Source organism: Coregonus clupeaformis, chromosome 19 (genome assembly GCF_020615455.1).
Source record: "Coregonus clupeaformis isolate EN_2021a chromosome 19, ASM2061545v1, whole genome shotgun sequence".
Lineage (NCBI taxonomy): Eukaryota > Metazoa > Chordata > Actinopteri > Salmoniformes > Salmonidae > Coregonus > Coregonus clupeaformis.
The window spans coordinates 38,378,816-38,396,794 of NC_059210.1; the positions used below are offsets into that span (position 1 = coordinate 38,378,816).

The window sequence follows — 17,979 nt, forward strand, 5'->3', positions numbered from 1 at the left end:
CAAGGGGCTTCCATTTTTACTAAACTGGATCTCCACAATGCTTACCATCTCGTGCCGGATCCGGCAAGGGGACGAATGGAAGACGGCGTTCAACACGCCCACGGGGCACTATGAATATCGGGTGATGCCGTTCGGGCTCACCAATGCCCCCCGCAGTATTCCAAGCCCTGATTAATGATGTTCTCCGGGATATGCTTAATCTGTTCGTCTTCGTGTACCTGGACGATATCCTCATCTTCTCGAGGTCACTGAAGGAGCATGAGGGGCATGTTAGCAGGGTTCTCCAGAGGCTCCTTGACAATCACCTCTACGTTAAACCTGAGAAGTGTGAGTTTCATGTTTCTCAGACTCAGTTTCTCGGGTTTATTGTCACTCCCGGCCACCTAGAGATGGATCCCAAGAAGGTCAAAGCGGTCCACAGCTGGCCCACACCTGCCACGGTCAAGGAGGTTCAACGGTTCATTGGCTTTTCTAACTTCTATCGGAAGTTCATTAAGAATTTCAGCTCTGTGGTAGCCCCTTTGACGACGCTTACCAAGGGAGGAGGGACCAAGATTCACTGGGGTCCGGAAGCAGCAGGGGCCTTCGAGGATCTCAAGCGCCGCTTCACTTCTGCTCCGATTCTGGTGATCCCTGACCCAGAAAGACCTTTCGTGGTGGAGGTGGACGCCTCAGAGGTGGGGGTGGGAGCCGTCCTGTCACAGAGGGGTGAGGATGGGAGATTACACCCTTGTGCCTTCATGTCTCGCCGCCTGTCCGAGGCCGAGCGCAACTACCACGTGGGGGATCGAGAGTTGCTTGCGGTTAAGCTGGCCTTGGAAGAGTGGCGCCATTGGCTTGAGGGGGCTCAGCATCCTTTCCAGGTTCTCACAGACCACAAGAACCTGGAATATCTCCAACAGGCTAAGCGGATGAACCCTCGGCAAGCACGATGGTCCCTTTTCTTTAATCGATTCCAGTTCCTCCTGTCTTACCGACCTGGCACCAAGAACGTCAAGCCGGATGCCCTGTCTCGAGCCTATTCTCCCGAGGTACAAGAGAAGCCCTTGGCATCGATTATTCCGAGGTCTAGGATCGTCGCACCTCTTCAGTGGGAACTTGAAAGAGGGGTACGAGAGGCCCTTGTCCATGAGCCCGATCCAGGCGGTGGTCCTGCCGGTCGCCTGTACGTGCCTCTCTCTGTTCGGGCCCGCGTCTTGCAGTGGGGTCATGAGTCGCCCTTGACATGCCATCCAGGCAGTGCTCGCACACTGGAATTCCTCCGACGGCGGTTTTGGTGGCCGTCCATCAAGAAGGACGTGCAGGTCTATGTTGAGGCCTGCCCTGTGTGCAACCAGGGAAAGTCGACACGCCAGCGACCCCAGGGACTGCTCCATCCCTTACCTGTTCCTCGAAGGCCATGGTCACACCTTTCTCTGGACTTTGTTACGGGACTTCCTCCATCCCAGGGCAACACCGTCATCCTAGTGGTGGTAGACCGGTTCTCTAAGGCTGCCCGGTTTATTCCCCTGCCCAAGCTGCCCTCGGCTAAGGAGACTGCTGAGCTCCTCATGAACCATGTCTTCCGGATATTTGGTATTCCCCTGGACGTGGTCTCCGACCGAGGTCCCCAATTCTCGTCCCGGTTTTGGGGAGCCTTCTGCAGGCTTATTGGGGCCACAGCCAGCCTATCGTCGGGGTTCCATCCAGAGTCTAATGGCCAAACGGAACGGATTAATCAGGATCTGGAGACCATCCTGCGGTGTATGGCGGCCAGTAATCCCACGTCTTGGGCCACCTATATCATTTGGGCTGAATATGCCCACAACACCCTCCAGTCCTCAGCCACCGGATTGTCCCCCTTCGAATGCCAGTTCGGTTACACCCCTCCATTATTTCCAGAGGAAGAGGCGCAAGTTGGTGTTCCCTCGGCCCAGCGCTTTGTCCAACGCTGTAGGCGGACCTGGAAGAAGGCCAGGCGTACCCTCCTTCGGACCTCCCAGAGATACCAAAGTCAGGCTAATCGCCGCCGCCGGACGGCCCCTAGTTTTCGAGCTGGTCAGAGAGTTTGGTTGGCCACTAAGAACCTGCCCCTCCGGGTCGGATCCAAGAAGCTTTCCCAGAAATACATCGGCCCTTTCCGCATAGCAAGAAAGGTTAACCCTGTTTCGTATCGTTTGGTTCTCCCTCGCTCCCTTAGAATTAACCCCACTTTCCATGTTTCACTACTTAAACCTGTCTTGTCTTCTCCCTTTGCCCCCCCCACGCAGACCCCCGCCACCTCCCAGGATCATTGACGGCCAGCCAGCCTACACAGTCCGCCGGATACTGGACTCCCGGAGGGTCCAGAACTCTCTGCAGTATCTGGTGGACTGGGAGGGCTACGGGCCAGAGGAGCGCTCCTGGGTTCCAGCCAAGGACATCCTGGACCCAGGTTTGATCCGAGAGTTTCGCACCCTGAGGCCAGGGTGTTCTGGAAGGAACGTCAGGAGTCGTTCCTAGAGGAGGGGGTCCTGTCAGCTTCCTGCCTCCTGTTTGTCTCCGGGCCTCTAGAGGTCATCTGTGTTCCCCTCTGCCTTAGTTCTTCCTCGTGTGTCCTTATTAGCTTGATCCAGGTCACCTGTGCCTTGTTTCACCTAGAGTATTTTAGCTGTGTTTTTTCCCTGTTCCTCACTTGGTTTTTGAGTCCTGGCTATGTGTCTCCTGCTTTGTCCCACCGTGTCTTTCCAAGTAAGCTTTTCTAAGTTATCTTTAGTTTGTTTTTCTCCCCTCGTGGAGTTATTTTGTTTTGCCTCCTGTTTTGTTACTCTACCTCTGTTAATATACCTCTTTCTGAGAAGAACTTTTGTTGGACTATTTTTGAAGTGCAAAGAACCTTTTTGTTACATTAAATCTACTTACCTGGAGTATTGCCTTGGGTGTTTCATTTGGGTCCAACTATACCTCCTCTGTGGCTAAGGGGTAGAACCCCCAGCTCCCCACATCTGAGACCGGAGTTCTAGCCCAGCTTGTGACACAAGACCACTGATAATCTCCCTCGATCTGGGGCTCCACGCAAGATCTCACCCCGTGGGGTCAAAATGATCACAAGAACGGTGAGCAAAAATCCCAGAACCACACGGGGGGACCTAGTGAATGACCTGCAGAGAGCTGGGACCAAAGTAGCAAAGCCTACCATCAGTAACACACTACGCTGCCAGGGACTCAAATCCTGCAGTGCCAGACATGTCCCCCTGCTTAAGCCAGTACATGTCCAGGCCCGTCTGAAGTTTGCTAGAGTGCATTTGGATGATCCAGAAGAGGATTGGGAGAATGTCATATGGTCAGATGAAACCAAAATAGAACTTTTTGGTAAAAACTCAACTCGTCGTGTTTGGAGGACAAAGAATGCTGAGTTGCATCCAAAGAACACCATACCTACTGTGAAGGATGGGGGTGGAAACATCATGCTTTGGGGCTGTTTTTCTGCAAAGGGACCAGGACGACTGATCCGTGTAAAGGAAAGAATGAATGGGGCCATGTATCGTGAGATTTTGAGTGAAAACCTCCTTCCATCAGCAAGGGCATTGAAGATGAAACGTGGCTGGGTCTTTCAGCATGACAATGATCCCAAACACACCGCCCGGGCAACGAAGGAGTGGCTTCGTAAGAAGCATTTCAAGGTCCTGGAGTGGCCTAGCCAGTCTCCAGATCTCAACCCCATAGAAAATATTTGGAGGGAGTTGAAAGTCTGTGTTGCCCAGCGACAGCCCCAAAACATCACTGCTCTAGAGGAGATCTGCATGGAGGAATGGGCCAAAATACCAGCAACAGTGTGTGAAAACCTTGTGAAGACTTACAGAAAACATTTGACCTGTGTCATTGCCAACAAAGGGTATATAACAAAGTATTGAGAAACTTTTGTTATTGACCAAATACTTATTTTCCACCATAATTTGCAAATAAATTCATAAAAAATCCTACAATGTGATTTTCTGGATTTTCTTTTCTCATTTTGTCTGTCATAGTTGACGTGTACCTATGATGAGAATTACAGGCCTCTCTCATCTTTTTAAGTGGGAGAACTTGCACAATTGGTGGCTGACTAAATACTTTTTTCCCCCACTGTATGTGTACTTCACCTGAGATTTGAAAAACAACCTGAGTGATCTCCTTTCCCTGAGGCCAGATAATGCTGAAGGCAAAATTACAGATCCATGCTATTGCCTTGAGGTCGGTTTTTATTCTAGAAAACGATCTCAGTCAGTGGGCAAAACTGGTTGCAATATGACGTCATTCTGACGTCTTATGTGGCGTTAGGGTCAGGTTGAATACAGACGTAAAACAAAAAAAAGTGTTCTTAGTAACCAGAAAAATAAGTCATCTGACGTCTCTAGTACTTTAGGTTGAGAAGAAAAAAGGGCACTTCAGCTGTCCCCATAGGACAGGGATCATCAACTAGATTCAGCAGCGGGACAATTTTTTCTTGAGCGGATGGTCAGGGGGCCAGAACATAATTACAAATATTTTTGTAGACTGCAAGAAGCCCAAACAGATATAATATTTGACTAAACGTAATCCTTTCAAACCTTGCTTACATTTGGATACGATCACATATATCTCTCCATTATGCATGGGAATACTTTGGAACCTATTTCCAAAATTAAAATCACTTGGAGCTGATTTGCTGGTGTTTTAACAGTGTTTTATGTACAACAATAACAAAACTAAAATACCGCCAGTTGGGGAACCCTGCCATAGGAGAACCCTTTTTGGTTCCAGGTAAAACCCTTTTTGGTTCCAGGTAAAACCCTTTGTGGTTCCAGGTAAAACCCTTTTTGGTTCCCAAAACAGTTCTACTTGGAACCAAAAGGGTTCTTCAAAGGGTTCTCCTATGGGGACAGCCGATTAACCCTTTTAGGTTCTAGATAGCACCTTTTTTTCTAAGAGTGTATAGCCACTAGTCACAGTTGCCAGGTAGGCAGTAAGTCACTGCTGTCTGTGGGCCCCAGGGCTGTTGAGTGTCCTCCCCACATTGCCTCCAGAGAGGCTGCACACAGAGTATTGACCATGCTAACCTGGTGCAACAGGCCCATTCCATACAAGGTGGTGATGCTCCCTCACTGTATGTCTGTCTGTTTGTCTGTTTGTCCACTTTTTTTAATGAGGTCTCCTTGCAAAGACAGGATATGACACAGTATGGAAAAAACAAAGTGTGGGTTTTGTACACACAAGTGTGGGTTTTGTTGCCATAACCTCATGAGGCAAGTGAACCAAGGTCGCAAACTGACTGAACCTGAGCCCTGACATGAAATGTGTTTATTCCAAGTATCGGGTAGGTCGTAAAGCCCTTGTTTTATTATAGAAACTTAGACACTGCTTAAACATACAACATCATACGGTTTCTTACTGCACTGATAGAGTTCAATCACTATATTAACAGTGCTATTTCAAAACTGACTTCCCGAGAAAATATAGAGAAGTGAGAGATTCAAGGAAATGTAGGTAGTCCAACTGAAGTGTTCTCTGAAGTGTTCCCTAAGAAACCATTATGAACATTGTGTTAGTCCACATAGAATTCCAGCAGAGAATACTTGATAATAATAGGGGCTGAGGGACAACATCTGAGTCTAGGGGTGAAATGAATGGAGCACTCGTAGAAAAAAAAGGTGCTATCTAGAACCTAAAAGAGTTCATCGGCTGTCCCCACAGGAGAACCCTTTGAAGAACCCTTTTTGGTTTCAGGTAGAACCCTATTGGGTTCCATGTAGAACCCTTTCCATACAGGGTTCTACATGGAACCCAAAAGGGTTTTACCTGGAACCAAAAAGGGTTATCTTATAATAATAATAACTCATAATGATTTATCCAACTTATATAGTGCTTCAAAGCACACAAAAAATACAAATAATTTAGAAAAACTGCATCACAACATCATGAGATAGACAGTCATTAGAAAGTTCATGGCTTGAGTGATATTTTTATATGTACAGTGCCTTCGGAAAGTATTCAGACTTCTTGACTTTTTACACATTTTGTTACGTTACAGCCTAATTCTTAAATAAATAAAAATCCTCAGCAATCTACACACAATACCCCATAATGACAAAGCGAAAACAGGTTTTTAGAAATGTATGAAAATGTATTAAACCTTAAAAACATAAATACCTTATTTACATAAGTATTCAGACCCTTTGCTATGAGACTCGAAATTGAGCTCAGGTGCATCCTGTTTCCATTGACCATCCTTGAGATACTTCTCCAACTTGATTGGAGTCCACCTGTGGTAAATTGAATTGATTGGACATGATTTGGAAAAGCACACACCTGTCTATATAAGGTTCCACAGTTGACAATGCATGTCAGAGCAAAAACCAAGCCATGAGGTCGAAGGAATTGTCTGTAGAGCTCCAAGACAGGATTGTGTCGAGGCACAGATCTGGGGAAGGGTACCAAAACATTTTTGCAGCATTGAAGGTCCCCAAGAACACAGTGGCCTCCATCATTCTTAAATGGAAAAAGTTTGGAACCACCAAGACTCTTCCTAGAGCTGGCCGCCCGGCCAAACTGAGCAATCGAGGAGAAGGGCCTTGGTCAGGGAGGTGACCAAGAACCTAATGGTCACTCTGACAGAGCTCCAGAGTTCCTCTGTGGAGATGGGAGAACCTTCCAGAAGGACAACCATCTCTGCAGCACTCCACCAATCAGGCCTTTATGGTAGCGTGGCCAGACGGAAGCCACTCCTCAGTAAAAGGCACATGACAGCCCGCTTGGAGTTTGCCAAAAGGCACCTAAAGACTCTCAGACCATGAGAAACAAGATTCTCTGGTCTGATGAAACCAAGATTAAACTCTTTGGCCTGAATGCCAAGCATCACGGCTGGAGGAAAACTGGCACCATCCCTACGGTGAAGCATGGTGGTGGCAGCATCATGCTGTGGGGATGTTTTTCAGCAACAGGGACTGGGAGACTAGTCAGGATCGAGGCAAAGATTAAGTGCCCTCAGGCCACTACTCTACTACCACATATCTACAATACAAAATCCATGTGTACATGTGTGTATAGTGTCTATGTTGTCATGCATTTGTGCATGCATGTGTCTGTACCTGTGTGTGTGTGTCTCTTCACAGTCCCTGCTGTTCCATAAGGTGTGTTTATTATCTGTTTTTTAATCACATTTTACTGCTTGCATGAGTTACTTGATGTGGAATAGAGTTCCATGTAGTCATGGCTCTGTGTAGTACTGTGCGCCTCTCGTAGTCTGTTCTGGACTTGGGGACTGTGAAGAGACCTCTGGTGACATGTCTTGTGGGGTATGCATGAGTGTCCGATCTGTGTGCTAGTAGATTAAACAGACAGCATTCAACATGTCAATACCGCTCACAAATACAAGTAGTGATGAAATCAATCTCTCCTTTACTTTGAGCCAGGATGTTAGCTCTCCGTGTACATTTAAGGGCCAGACATGCTTTCCTGTTCTGGGCCAATTGTAATTGTCCTAAGTCCCTCTTTGTGTCACCTGACTAGACAGTAGTCCAGGTGTGACAAAACTAGGGCCTGTAGGACCTGCCTCGTTGATAGTGTTGTTAAGAAGGCAGAGTAACACTTTATTATGGACAGACCTCTCCCCATCTTAGCTACTGTTGCATTAATATGTTTTGACCATGACAGTTTACAATCCAGGGTTACTCCAAGCAGTTTAGTCTCCTCAACTTGCTCAATTTCCACATTATTCATTACATGATTTAGTTGAGGTTTAGGGTTTAGTGAATGATTTGTCCCAAATACAATGCTTTCAGTTTTTGAAATATTTAGGACTAACTTATTTCTTGCCACTCATTCTGAAACTGACTGCAGCTCTTTGTTAAGTGTTGCAGTGATTTCACTTGCTGTGGTAGCTGATGTGTACAGTCGTGGTCAAACGTTTTGAGAATGACACAAGTATTGGTCTTCACAAAGTTTGCTGCTTCAGTGTTTTTAGATATTTTTGTCAGATGTTACTATGGTATACTGAAGTATAATTACAAGCATTCCATAAGTGTCAAAGGCTTTTATTGACAATTATATTAAGTTTAGGCAAAGAGTCAATATTTGCAGTGTTGACCCTTCTTTTTCAAGACCTCTGCAATCCGCCCTGGCATGCTGTCAATTAACTTCCGGGCCACATCCTGACTGATGGCAGCCCATTCTTGCATAATCAATGCTTGGAGTTTGTCCGAATTTGTGGGTTTTTGTTTGTCCACCCACCTCTTGAGGATTGACCACAAGTTCTCAATGGGATTAACGTCTGGGGAGTTTCCTGGCCATGGACTCAACATTTCGATGTTTTGTTCCCCGAGCCACTTAGTTATCACTTTTGCCTTAATGCAAGGTGCTCCATCATGCTGGAAAAGGCATTGTTCATCACCAAACTGTTCTTGGATGGTTGGGAGAAGTTGCTCTCGGAGGATGTGTTGGTACCATTCTTTATTCATGGCTGTGTTCTTAGGCAAAATTGTGAGTGAGCCCACTCCCTTGGCTGAGAAGCAACCCCACACATGAATGGTCTCAGGATGCTTTACTGTTGGCATGACACAGGACTGATGGTAGCGCTCACCTTGTCTTCTCCAGACAAGCTTTTTTCCGGATGCACCAAACAATCGGAAACGGGATTCATCAGAGAAAATTACTTTACCCCAGTCCTCAGCAGTCCAATCCCTGTACCTTTTGCAGAATATCAGTCTGTCCCTGATGTTTTTCCTGGAGAGAAGTGGCTTCCTCGCTGCCCTTCTTGACACCAGGCTATCCTCCAAAAGTATTTGCCTCACTGTGCGTGCAGATGCACTCACACCTGCCTGCTGCCATTCCTGAGCAAGCTCTGCACTGGTGGTGCCCCGATCCCGCAGCTGAATCAACTTTAGGAGACGGTCCCGGCGCTTGCTGGACTTTCTTGGGCGCCCTGAAGCCTTCTTCACAACAATTGAACCTCTCTCCTTGAAGTTCTTGATGATACGATAAATGGTTGATTTAGGTGCAATCTTACTAGTAGCAATATCCTTGCCTGTGAAGCCCTTTTTGTGCAAAGCAATGATGACGTCACGTGTTTCCTTGCAGGTAACCATGGTTAACAGAGGAAGAACAATGATTTCAAGCACCATCCTCCTTTTAAAGCTTCCAGTCTGTTATTCTAACTCAATCAACATGACAGAGTGATCTCCAGCCTTGTCCTCGTCAACACTCTCACCTGTGTTAACGAGAGAATCACTGACATGATGTCAGCTGGTCCTTTTGTGGCAGGGCTGAAATGCAGTGGAAATGTTTTGGGGGGATTAAGTTCATTTTCATGGCAAAGAGGGACTTTGCAATTAGTTGCAATTCATCTGATCACTCTTCATAACATTCTGAAGTATATGCAAATTGCCATCATAAAAAATGAGGCAGCAGACTTTGTGAAAATTAATATTTGTGTCATTCTCAAAACTTTTGACCACGACTGTATAGTGTTGAGTCATCAGCATACATAGACACACAGGCTTTACTCAGAGCCAGTGGCAGGTCATTAATAAAGATTTTAAAAAGTAAGGGGCCTAGACAGCTGCCCTGGGGAATGCTTGACTCTACCTGGATTATGTTGGAGAGGCTTCCATTAAAATACACCCTCTGTGTTCTGTTAGACAGGTAACTCTCGGTCCACACTATAGCGGGGGATGTAAATCCATAACAGCAGCAGATTATGATAGATTATGTCAAAAGCTGCATAAAGTCTAACAAAACAGCTTCTCTCAGCCAATCATCAGTCATTTGTGTAAGTGCCGGACATGTTGAATGCCCTTCCCTATATGCGTGCTGAATATCTGTTGTTAATTAGTTTACTGTGAAATAGCATTGTATCTGGTCAAACACAATTTTTCCAAATGTTTACTAAGAGTTGGTAACAGGCTGATTGGTCAGCTGTTTGAGCCAGTAAAGGGTACTTTGCTATTCTTGGGTAGCGGAATGGTCATCTGAGGGAGGTGGTCAAGCGGGGAGAGAAAGTTCGTAGGCAGTCGAAGAACCCTTTTGAATCCTTTTTTTTCTAAGAGTGTGTGGCATGGTTACTGCCAAGCAACCGTTAGCCTCAGTCTTGAACTGTGTGGATTGAAAAGACTCCCACCTTTGTGTGGGCTCACAAATCCCTGGATTGAGGTGGGTTTAGTTCTAAACAATTTATTATCTACGTATTGTTACAGAGACATTTTCTGTCATACTCACTAACAGGCGGACAGGCAAACGCTCACGTCTTGTCAATGTGAGATAGTTTGCGTTTGCTCAAGACACAGCAGCAGAATTGACAATTGATACCCTGGACGTAAACCCACGGCTTATCCCGAGAATGGCATAACAATAGCAAAATAAAATAATGGGAATGTCACTAAAGATATTCAAACAGACTAGAATAAATATGCATTTCAATGTTCTTATCTTGGAGAGCAGAGTGGCTGCCAATGAAAATGTGTAGGGTAGGCTGCTGTTGGACCACCCCCGGTGAACATTAATTAAATCTAGCCTTCCAAATTAGGGTTTAGCTTGCTGTGACATGTTTTTGTTTTGACTCAAATAGGACACACATCACACGTCTCACACACCCATAGTCAAACTTTCAAATTGCATTAGGTCACTTCAGGGAGATAATTCAATATGTCGCACAGAGAGAGTAAAGGAAGGGAGGGAGGGAGGGAGAGAGAGAGATGGAGAGAGAGATGTGGAGGGAGAGAGTGAGATGGAGATGGAGAGGTGGGGAGAGAGAGCGGGAGAGGGAGAGGTGGGGAGAGAGAGAGAGAGATGGAGAGGGAGAGGTGGGGAGATAGAGAGGGAGATGGAGAGGGAGAGGTGGGGAGAGGGAGAGGGAGAGGGAGGAAGAGGTGGGGAGAGAGAGAGGGAGAGGGAGAGGGAGAGGGAGAAGGAAAAAGAGAAGTCAGGAAAGCTTTGATGTGATTTAATAATGTGCTTTACTGTCTCGGGCTCACCTCAGCTGAATGCAGCCATACCCAGTGTTACACCTTCTGTTTGAAAAGCCCCAAGTTCTGAACAAAAGCCTGTCACAACTTTTTCAGGGCCATTGATAAGTTAACTATCAGTTAGCTATCCGAGGTAGTATCTCATAAGGCAGACAGACAACGAAAAATATATATTTAATTTACTTTGAATAAAGCCTGGCAATGTGTTTCAGAGATGTATAGCAAAATAAATTAATAGCATATGATCTGGATGAGGGCTATTGAATAAAAAGCTGTCAGTGTAAAAGGAAGAGATAATTTGGAAGAGATGCACTTCAGTAGCCTAGTAGATTCCTTTGAATTAGCAGCAGAATGTGTGTGCTGTGAGTTGCAGTTTATTTTCTTTAATACAGTACTGAGTAGGCCTCATTTGGAGAAAATAGAGGGAAAAGAAAGAGTGAAAGTGATAAAATAAAATAGAGTGGCACTTCAAAATGCCAGTTGGATTATAAATACTGCACAGTGCTGTTTTCACAAGCAGCTCTGAAATTGAGATGTGCATTGATTCAATTAAAGAGGAACAATCATCCGAAACGGCATGTGAGTTATTATCACTCTCTGTAATCTTATTGTGCACTTTCCTCCCTCCCTGAGAGCAGTGGAATCAATTATGTGCTAATCAATTAGAGTTTGGGGCTAGAGGATATCCAAGCTGGTCCAATAACCCATCCAAGTAGCCTAAGCTTATGGTAGGTATATAAGTTAAATCCAAGTGTAATACCACAGTAACACTGTAACAATCATTGAGAGGAGACGACAACTATACTTTTAGCTACAAACCTTGAAATCAATATAGATTAATAAAGGTTAGACAATGAACTGAATTATTATTGGTTTGAGTATGCATTAATAGAGTGAAGTTGCTCTCATACCTGTGTAGAACCACCCCACTAGCTGTGCTATTTCAAGAGGGCCAGTGTCTGATGAAGGCTGAGGGAAGATGGCAGGCTCAGGTTTGAGTTAACCTGCTGAATATTGTATTGATCCCTCTCTGGACCTTCTCATCACTGTCACCTCACCTCTCCTCACCCCCCCCACCCCCCACCTCTTCCTCCCCTCACCTCCCTTTAGACCCCTTCTCTCCCTCCTTTCCCCTCACCTCCCCTCAACCCTCACCATATGGGCACGGGAGCCAAACAGATGTTTTGGGGATGATATTTTGGGCAGCCCACATTGAGACAGTTGACTCAGCTGTGAGTGAGAGAGTGAGGCCGTATGGTACTGTACTGCCACTGGACTGGTTACAGTATCTGATTAATGAGTAGGACACTCCCTGGCCTCTTTCCTTACCGCACAGGAGTCAGACAGCAAAGGACTGTAAAGGTGAAGGTCTGCGAAGGTCATTGAGAAGTGTTCAAACCATCACTAAAGACTTGACTATGCAACGATTTTTGCTAGAAAGACGCTGAATTTACTCACTGGATTTACAGACTGAGGGGTACAGGTGGTAATTATTTTACGTTTAGGTAAATCAGCTAGTGGCATGCTAATCATTTAGTTGCAAATGAGCACATTTAGTCTTCAAGTTTGTTTACATCTAGGTAATTTGATTTGTTTCTTTAGCATTTCATGAGGCAACAACAGCAGCATTACAACAACGGTACTCTGCCATTGGAATCACACTGCGCTCTAACTTTGACAATTACATCCTCCCTCTATGTCAATTTCCTTACATGGGGTTATATAATTATTGAACATCTGCATTTGTTTAATGTATTTTGTCTGTGAAGGATTTCAAAAGCAATTTCTAATAAAGGCATTACAAACCAATTTCAGGGTACTATGCGTTTCCCACTGATGATTCTCAAGAGAGGCTATTTAAACATGGCCTCTGATGTGTTGCTTAATCTATGCCATTATATTGATCTGTGAAATGTAATTTACTAACTCTGCCATTTCCAAAACATTTTCTCTTCACTGAACTGCTTTTCAGATTTTTCTGGTCTTCGAATCCCCCCCGCAGACATGATTATTTTATTCCACAAACGAGGTGTGCCATTTCAAGAACCTTGATAATAACAAGCTGAGTGTTCAATAAAAACGTGTAGAACGGGTTTAGCCTAATTGAAAAGAGAACATATTTTAAAACATATTCTCTTCATTACTGCACCAAATCCCAACAATGAGAGGATAAATGCAAAGTCACAAAGCACAACACTGAGCCAAATTCAATACCAGAGAGTTACAGTATATCCACTCTGTCTGGGTTATATGTCACCTGTGTGTATCAGACCATAAGTAGCATATAACAGCTCTGGAAATCTCTGCTAGAGACACTGTTGCCACAGAGACTATAGCATCCACTCACACCAGGGAATAGACACAGTACAGCACAGCAGTATAGTGCAGCACAGTACAGCTCTAAACAAATACAAAGATCTCCTCACAGATAGGCTTAATGATGATGACAGTTTTTATTAGGTGTCTCGAGGGTCCTCTCAAAACTGATGACATTTTGAATGGCTTATCAATCACGATTACTACTACTGTATTCTTATTGGCCAGAAGTTTCTATTTATTGGACATTCACAACAACAAAGAACACAAAACAACCCGGCATTATCTGAGATCAGTAAAACTATGAGGACCACACCAACACAAAAAGTAGATAGCTAGATACCAGTACACTGTTGAATGCTCCTGCAGTGTTGTTGTGCAACGTTTCAACTCAAAGGTCTTCATCATGCAAGTTACTGGATGTGCGTACACTGCTTTGAAAAATCCAGAGTGCTGTAGACTAGTACACTGACCTGGGGTCTGTTGCTGGAGCATGTCTGAGAGGCCCTGGAGGTGGACGAGGAGGAGTAAGGACCCGGCCCCCAGGAGCAGGAGGAACCAGAGGGAACAGCAGAAGGAGCAGGGCAGCTTCATGGCCGATACCACCACCCTCCTCCTGCCACACAGAGCCTCCAGCAGCCTACTGGTGCTACTGCACTCCGCCAAGAGCATCCCTCCTCAGCCCTGCCACAGGAACCTGCAGTAGGAGGGAGTTATAGTTCATTTACATGCGGTATACTGTTTTTAAAAAGACATGACAACAAGAAAATAGCAGAAAAACAAAAAGACTAGTCACAATAAATACATCATAGGTCACACATTAATAACACCATGTCTACAGATTGCAAAAAGAGTGGAGTGAATTACACCAGAGATGACCAGAAGCAAAAGACTGTAAAAAATAAAATAAAAAATTAAATGTTTTGGTTTATAACAGTAGATCAGGAGAGCCTTTAAAAGCAGAGTGTACAGTAAGGTAGTGGTGAAATAGGCAAATAGACCAGAGATCCGATTAAAACACAGCCTAGATGGGAAAATATTTATTTGCGACAAGCAGAATGTCAGTGTGAATACTGTGAGTATTTTCACTGATTGGTGTTGGAAGCAGTGAGGGTGGAGTCTGCAGAGAGAAGAGGTGGTTAGAGGAGCTGTGGTGTGAATGTTGTTATTACTAGCACGTGTGTGTGTGTGTGTGTGTGTGTGTGTTTGTTTACTCTCCACGAGTCCTGAAGAGGAGCGTCCTGCTGACTGCAGGCTTCTTGTTCCCAAGAGGCCATGTAGAGTACATCTGTCTCTCAGGAGACACACGTTCAGCTATGGGTGATTGGGATGTCTCCTAAAACGAGACAATACTGGGGAAGAAATACACCCACTACACCTATCCCCATGCTTCATCATTTTGTTTTTGTATTGGGTGTTGATTGCTTTTCCCTGGAATCCAACCACCCTCTTTCTCTGGTGGTGATTGCTTTTCCCTCTGGTCTAGCCCATAGATTAAAATGGATAAAATAGGCATTCCGATTCAAACCAATGTTCCTTCCGTGGTGGAGGTACCTGCAGCCATTTGGAGTTGCATTTGGCAATTACATCCTTACAGTTGCGCTGTGCCCATTCTATAATTTCAAATTCTAGCAACTAGGAACATACGTTGTATGCCTAGACAATTTATATTCTTAACTAGAATTAGCATTTTGACTATTTGACTATTTACATCGAGAGGAAGGCTTTGACGAGGAAAGTAAATGTAATATCTAATCCTGCTAATTAAGTAGCACCTCTGAACTGACTCTTTTATTCTTCCCACCAGTAGGTTGTGGAGTTAATTTTCAATAATCAGACAGCAACCTGAGCTCATAATATCTGAATATAAAGAAGGTCTAATAAAAGAATATAAATGGTAATTATATTGTTACGTGACTGAGTTGAACTCTGGTGTTCTTTTGACTGCATTATTAAATCAATATGATGATATAAAAAAATTTTTGCATGATAATGAACTGTGATTAGAAACATTTGGGCGGGGGGGGGGGGGGATCAGGTGATGAATGGCTAACAGTCTAACAAAGTTAGAATAAGAATGTTCTGACAGACAGAGAAACACAATCCAGCCTGCAGCTCCATACACACACACAAACACACTCAAATTAAATCAAATTGTATTACAGTTTAAAGCAGGTATAAAAGGTGAAGAGAAATGCTTATGTTCTATCTCCCTCAACAATGCAGTACATTAATCAATATCAATAATAACAATAAGAGTCAAGTAAAAAATAACAAGTATTATAAGTAATAAGAGAGGTGGTATGCATAGTAATAGTAGACTGTATTTACTCTGTATTTACAAATATACTGTAAAGTGGGTAGTGAGTTCGTCATGCAGTAGAATAAATATACTGAACAAAAATATAAACGCAACATTCAACAATGTCAACGATTTTACAGAGTCACAGTTCATATAAGGAAATCAGTCAATTGAAATAAATTCATTAGGCCCTAATCTATGGATTTCACATAACTGGGTAGGGGCGCAGCCATGGGTGGGCCTGGGAGGGCATAGGCCCTCCCACTGGGGAGCCAGGCCCGGCCAATCAGAATGAGTTTTTCCCCACAAAAGGGCTTTATTACAGACAGAAATACTCCTCAGTTTCATCAGCTGTTCAGGTGGCTGGTCTCAGACAATCCTGTATTGTGAAGAAGCCAGATGTGGAGGTCCTGGGCTGGCGTGGTTACACGTGGTCTGCGGTTGTGAGGCCAGTTGGACGTGCTGCCAAATTCTCTAAAACGACATTGGAGGCGGCTTATGGTAGAGAAATTAACATTCAATTATCTGGCAACAGATCTGGTGGACATTCCTGCAGTCAGCATGCTAATTGCATGCTCTGTCAAAACTTTAGACATCTGTGGCATTGTGTTGTGTGACAAAACTGCACATTTTAGAGTAGCCTATTATTGTCCCCAGCACGAGGTGTACCTGTGTAATGATCATGCTGTTTAATCAGCTTCTTGATATGCCACACCTGTCAGGTGGATGGATTATCTTGGCAAAGGAGAAATGCTCACTAACAGGGATGTAAACAAATCTGTGCCCAAAATTGGAGATTATTGAAAATGTTGTGCATAAGGAACATTTCTGGGATCTTTTATTTCAGCTCATGAAACATGGGACCAACACTTTACATGTTGCATTTATAATTTTATTCAGTATAATAGTATATAATAGAACAGCAGCACTGAATGTGTGTATGTGTGTGTGTGGGGGGGGGGGTTGGATGTGTGGGTAGTCAGTGCAAATAATCTAAGGTTAACTGTTCAGCAGTCTGATGGCCTGGTGGTACAAGCTGTCTCAGAGCCTGTTGATCCGAGACCCAATGCTCCGATACCGCTTGCCAGATGGTAACAGAGTGAACAGTCCGTGGCTCGGGTGACTGGAATCCACACACACACACACACACACACACACAAACACACACACAAACACACACATACACACAGTCAATGCTGCTGTTCTATTAGGCAAATCACCCCTCCATCACCAGCTTCATTAGGAAATGCATTGGCGACGTTGTCCCAACAGTGAAGGTTTGCTGCTTCCCCAATTAAAAGCCCTGGATTAACACAGAGGTTGGCGTTAAACTAAAGGACAGGGCTACCGCACACAGGGCTATCGCAGACAACCATGAGGCTACGGCTGAAGACAGGAAGAAGTACAAGAGGTCCCGCTACGACCTCCACAGAGTCATCAAACGAGCAAAAGGACAATATAGGAATAAGGTGGAATCATACTACACAGGCTCCAACACCCGCTGCATGTGGTAGGGGCTACAGTCCATTACGGATTACAAAGGAAGACCCAACGATGCCTCTCTACCAGACCAACTCAATGCATTTTATGCATGCTTCAACAATAACAACATTGTGCCGGTTGTGAGGGCCGTCACCGACTGGGTGATCTCGCTCTCCGAGGTCGACGTGAGTAAGGTCTTTAATCAGGTCAACACCCAATGGTATTCCAGGGTGTGTTCTCAGAGCATGCGCAGAACAGCTGGCAGGCATATTCACAGTCATTTTCAACCTTTCCTTGTCCCAGTCTGTAATCCCCACATTGTAAGATGACCACCATCATTCCTGTTCCCAAGAACTCTAAGGCTTCATGCCATATAGAGGTCCTGGATGGCAGGGAGCTCGGCCCCAGTGATAAAAAGGTTTGGCATGGGCCCTCAAATCCCCCAAAAGTTCTACAGCTGAAGCATTGAGAGCATCTTGACTGACTGCATCACTGCTTGGTAAGGCAATAGAACCGCCCTCGATCGCATGGCGTTACAGAGTGTGGTGCAATTATATCTGAAAAAATACAATGTTTTTTTTGCATGAATGATGTAGAGGATGTCTTCATTGATCACACCTTTGATTACACAATGGATAGATATTATAGATTTTCTGTCAATTTTGTTAGGTAATGTAAGTGTATTACCTAATGTGAAAATGGTGTAATTTACCTCATCAATCTACACACAATACCCCACAATGACAAAGCAAAAACAGGTTTTTAGATTTTTTTGCAAATGTATAAAAATTAAAAACTGAAATAAACATTTAACATAAGTATTTAGACCCTTTACTCAGTACTTTGTTGAAGCACTTTTGGCAGCAATTACAGCCTCGAGTCTTCTTGGGTATGACGCTACAAGCTTGGCACACCTGTATTTGGAGAGTTTCTCCCATTCTTCTC

General features: G+C 44.6%; 2 protein-coding genes across 2 annotated transcripts in view; one reads left to right on the forward strand and one right to left on the reverse strand.

Annotated features, from left to right (window-relative positions):
• Positions 1 to 17,979, reverse strand: part of LOC121559016 (carbohydrate sulfotransferase 8-like) — a 123,188-nt gene that overhangs the window by 95,962 nt on the left and 9,247 nt on the right. Inside the window, exon 2 of the mRNA XM_041872309.2 lies at positions 13,724 to 13,947. Within this exon, the coding sequence (XP_041728243.1) occupies positions 13,724 to 13,922 (199 nt within the window). The 5' untranslated portion in view covers positions 13,923 to 13,947. The remainder of the gene's footprint in view (positions 1 to 13,723; positions 13,948 to 17,979) is intronic.
• The window catches only part of LOC121559025, a 35,799-nt gene continuing 34,390 nt past the window's right edge, over positions 16,571 to 17,979 (forward strand). The window contains exon 1 of the mRNA XM_045205092.1: positions 16,571 to 16,643. Within this exon, the coding sequence (XP_045061027.1) occupies positions 16,571 to 16,643 (73 nt within the window). The remainder of the gene's footprint in view (positions 16,644 to 17,979) is intronic.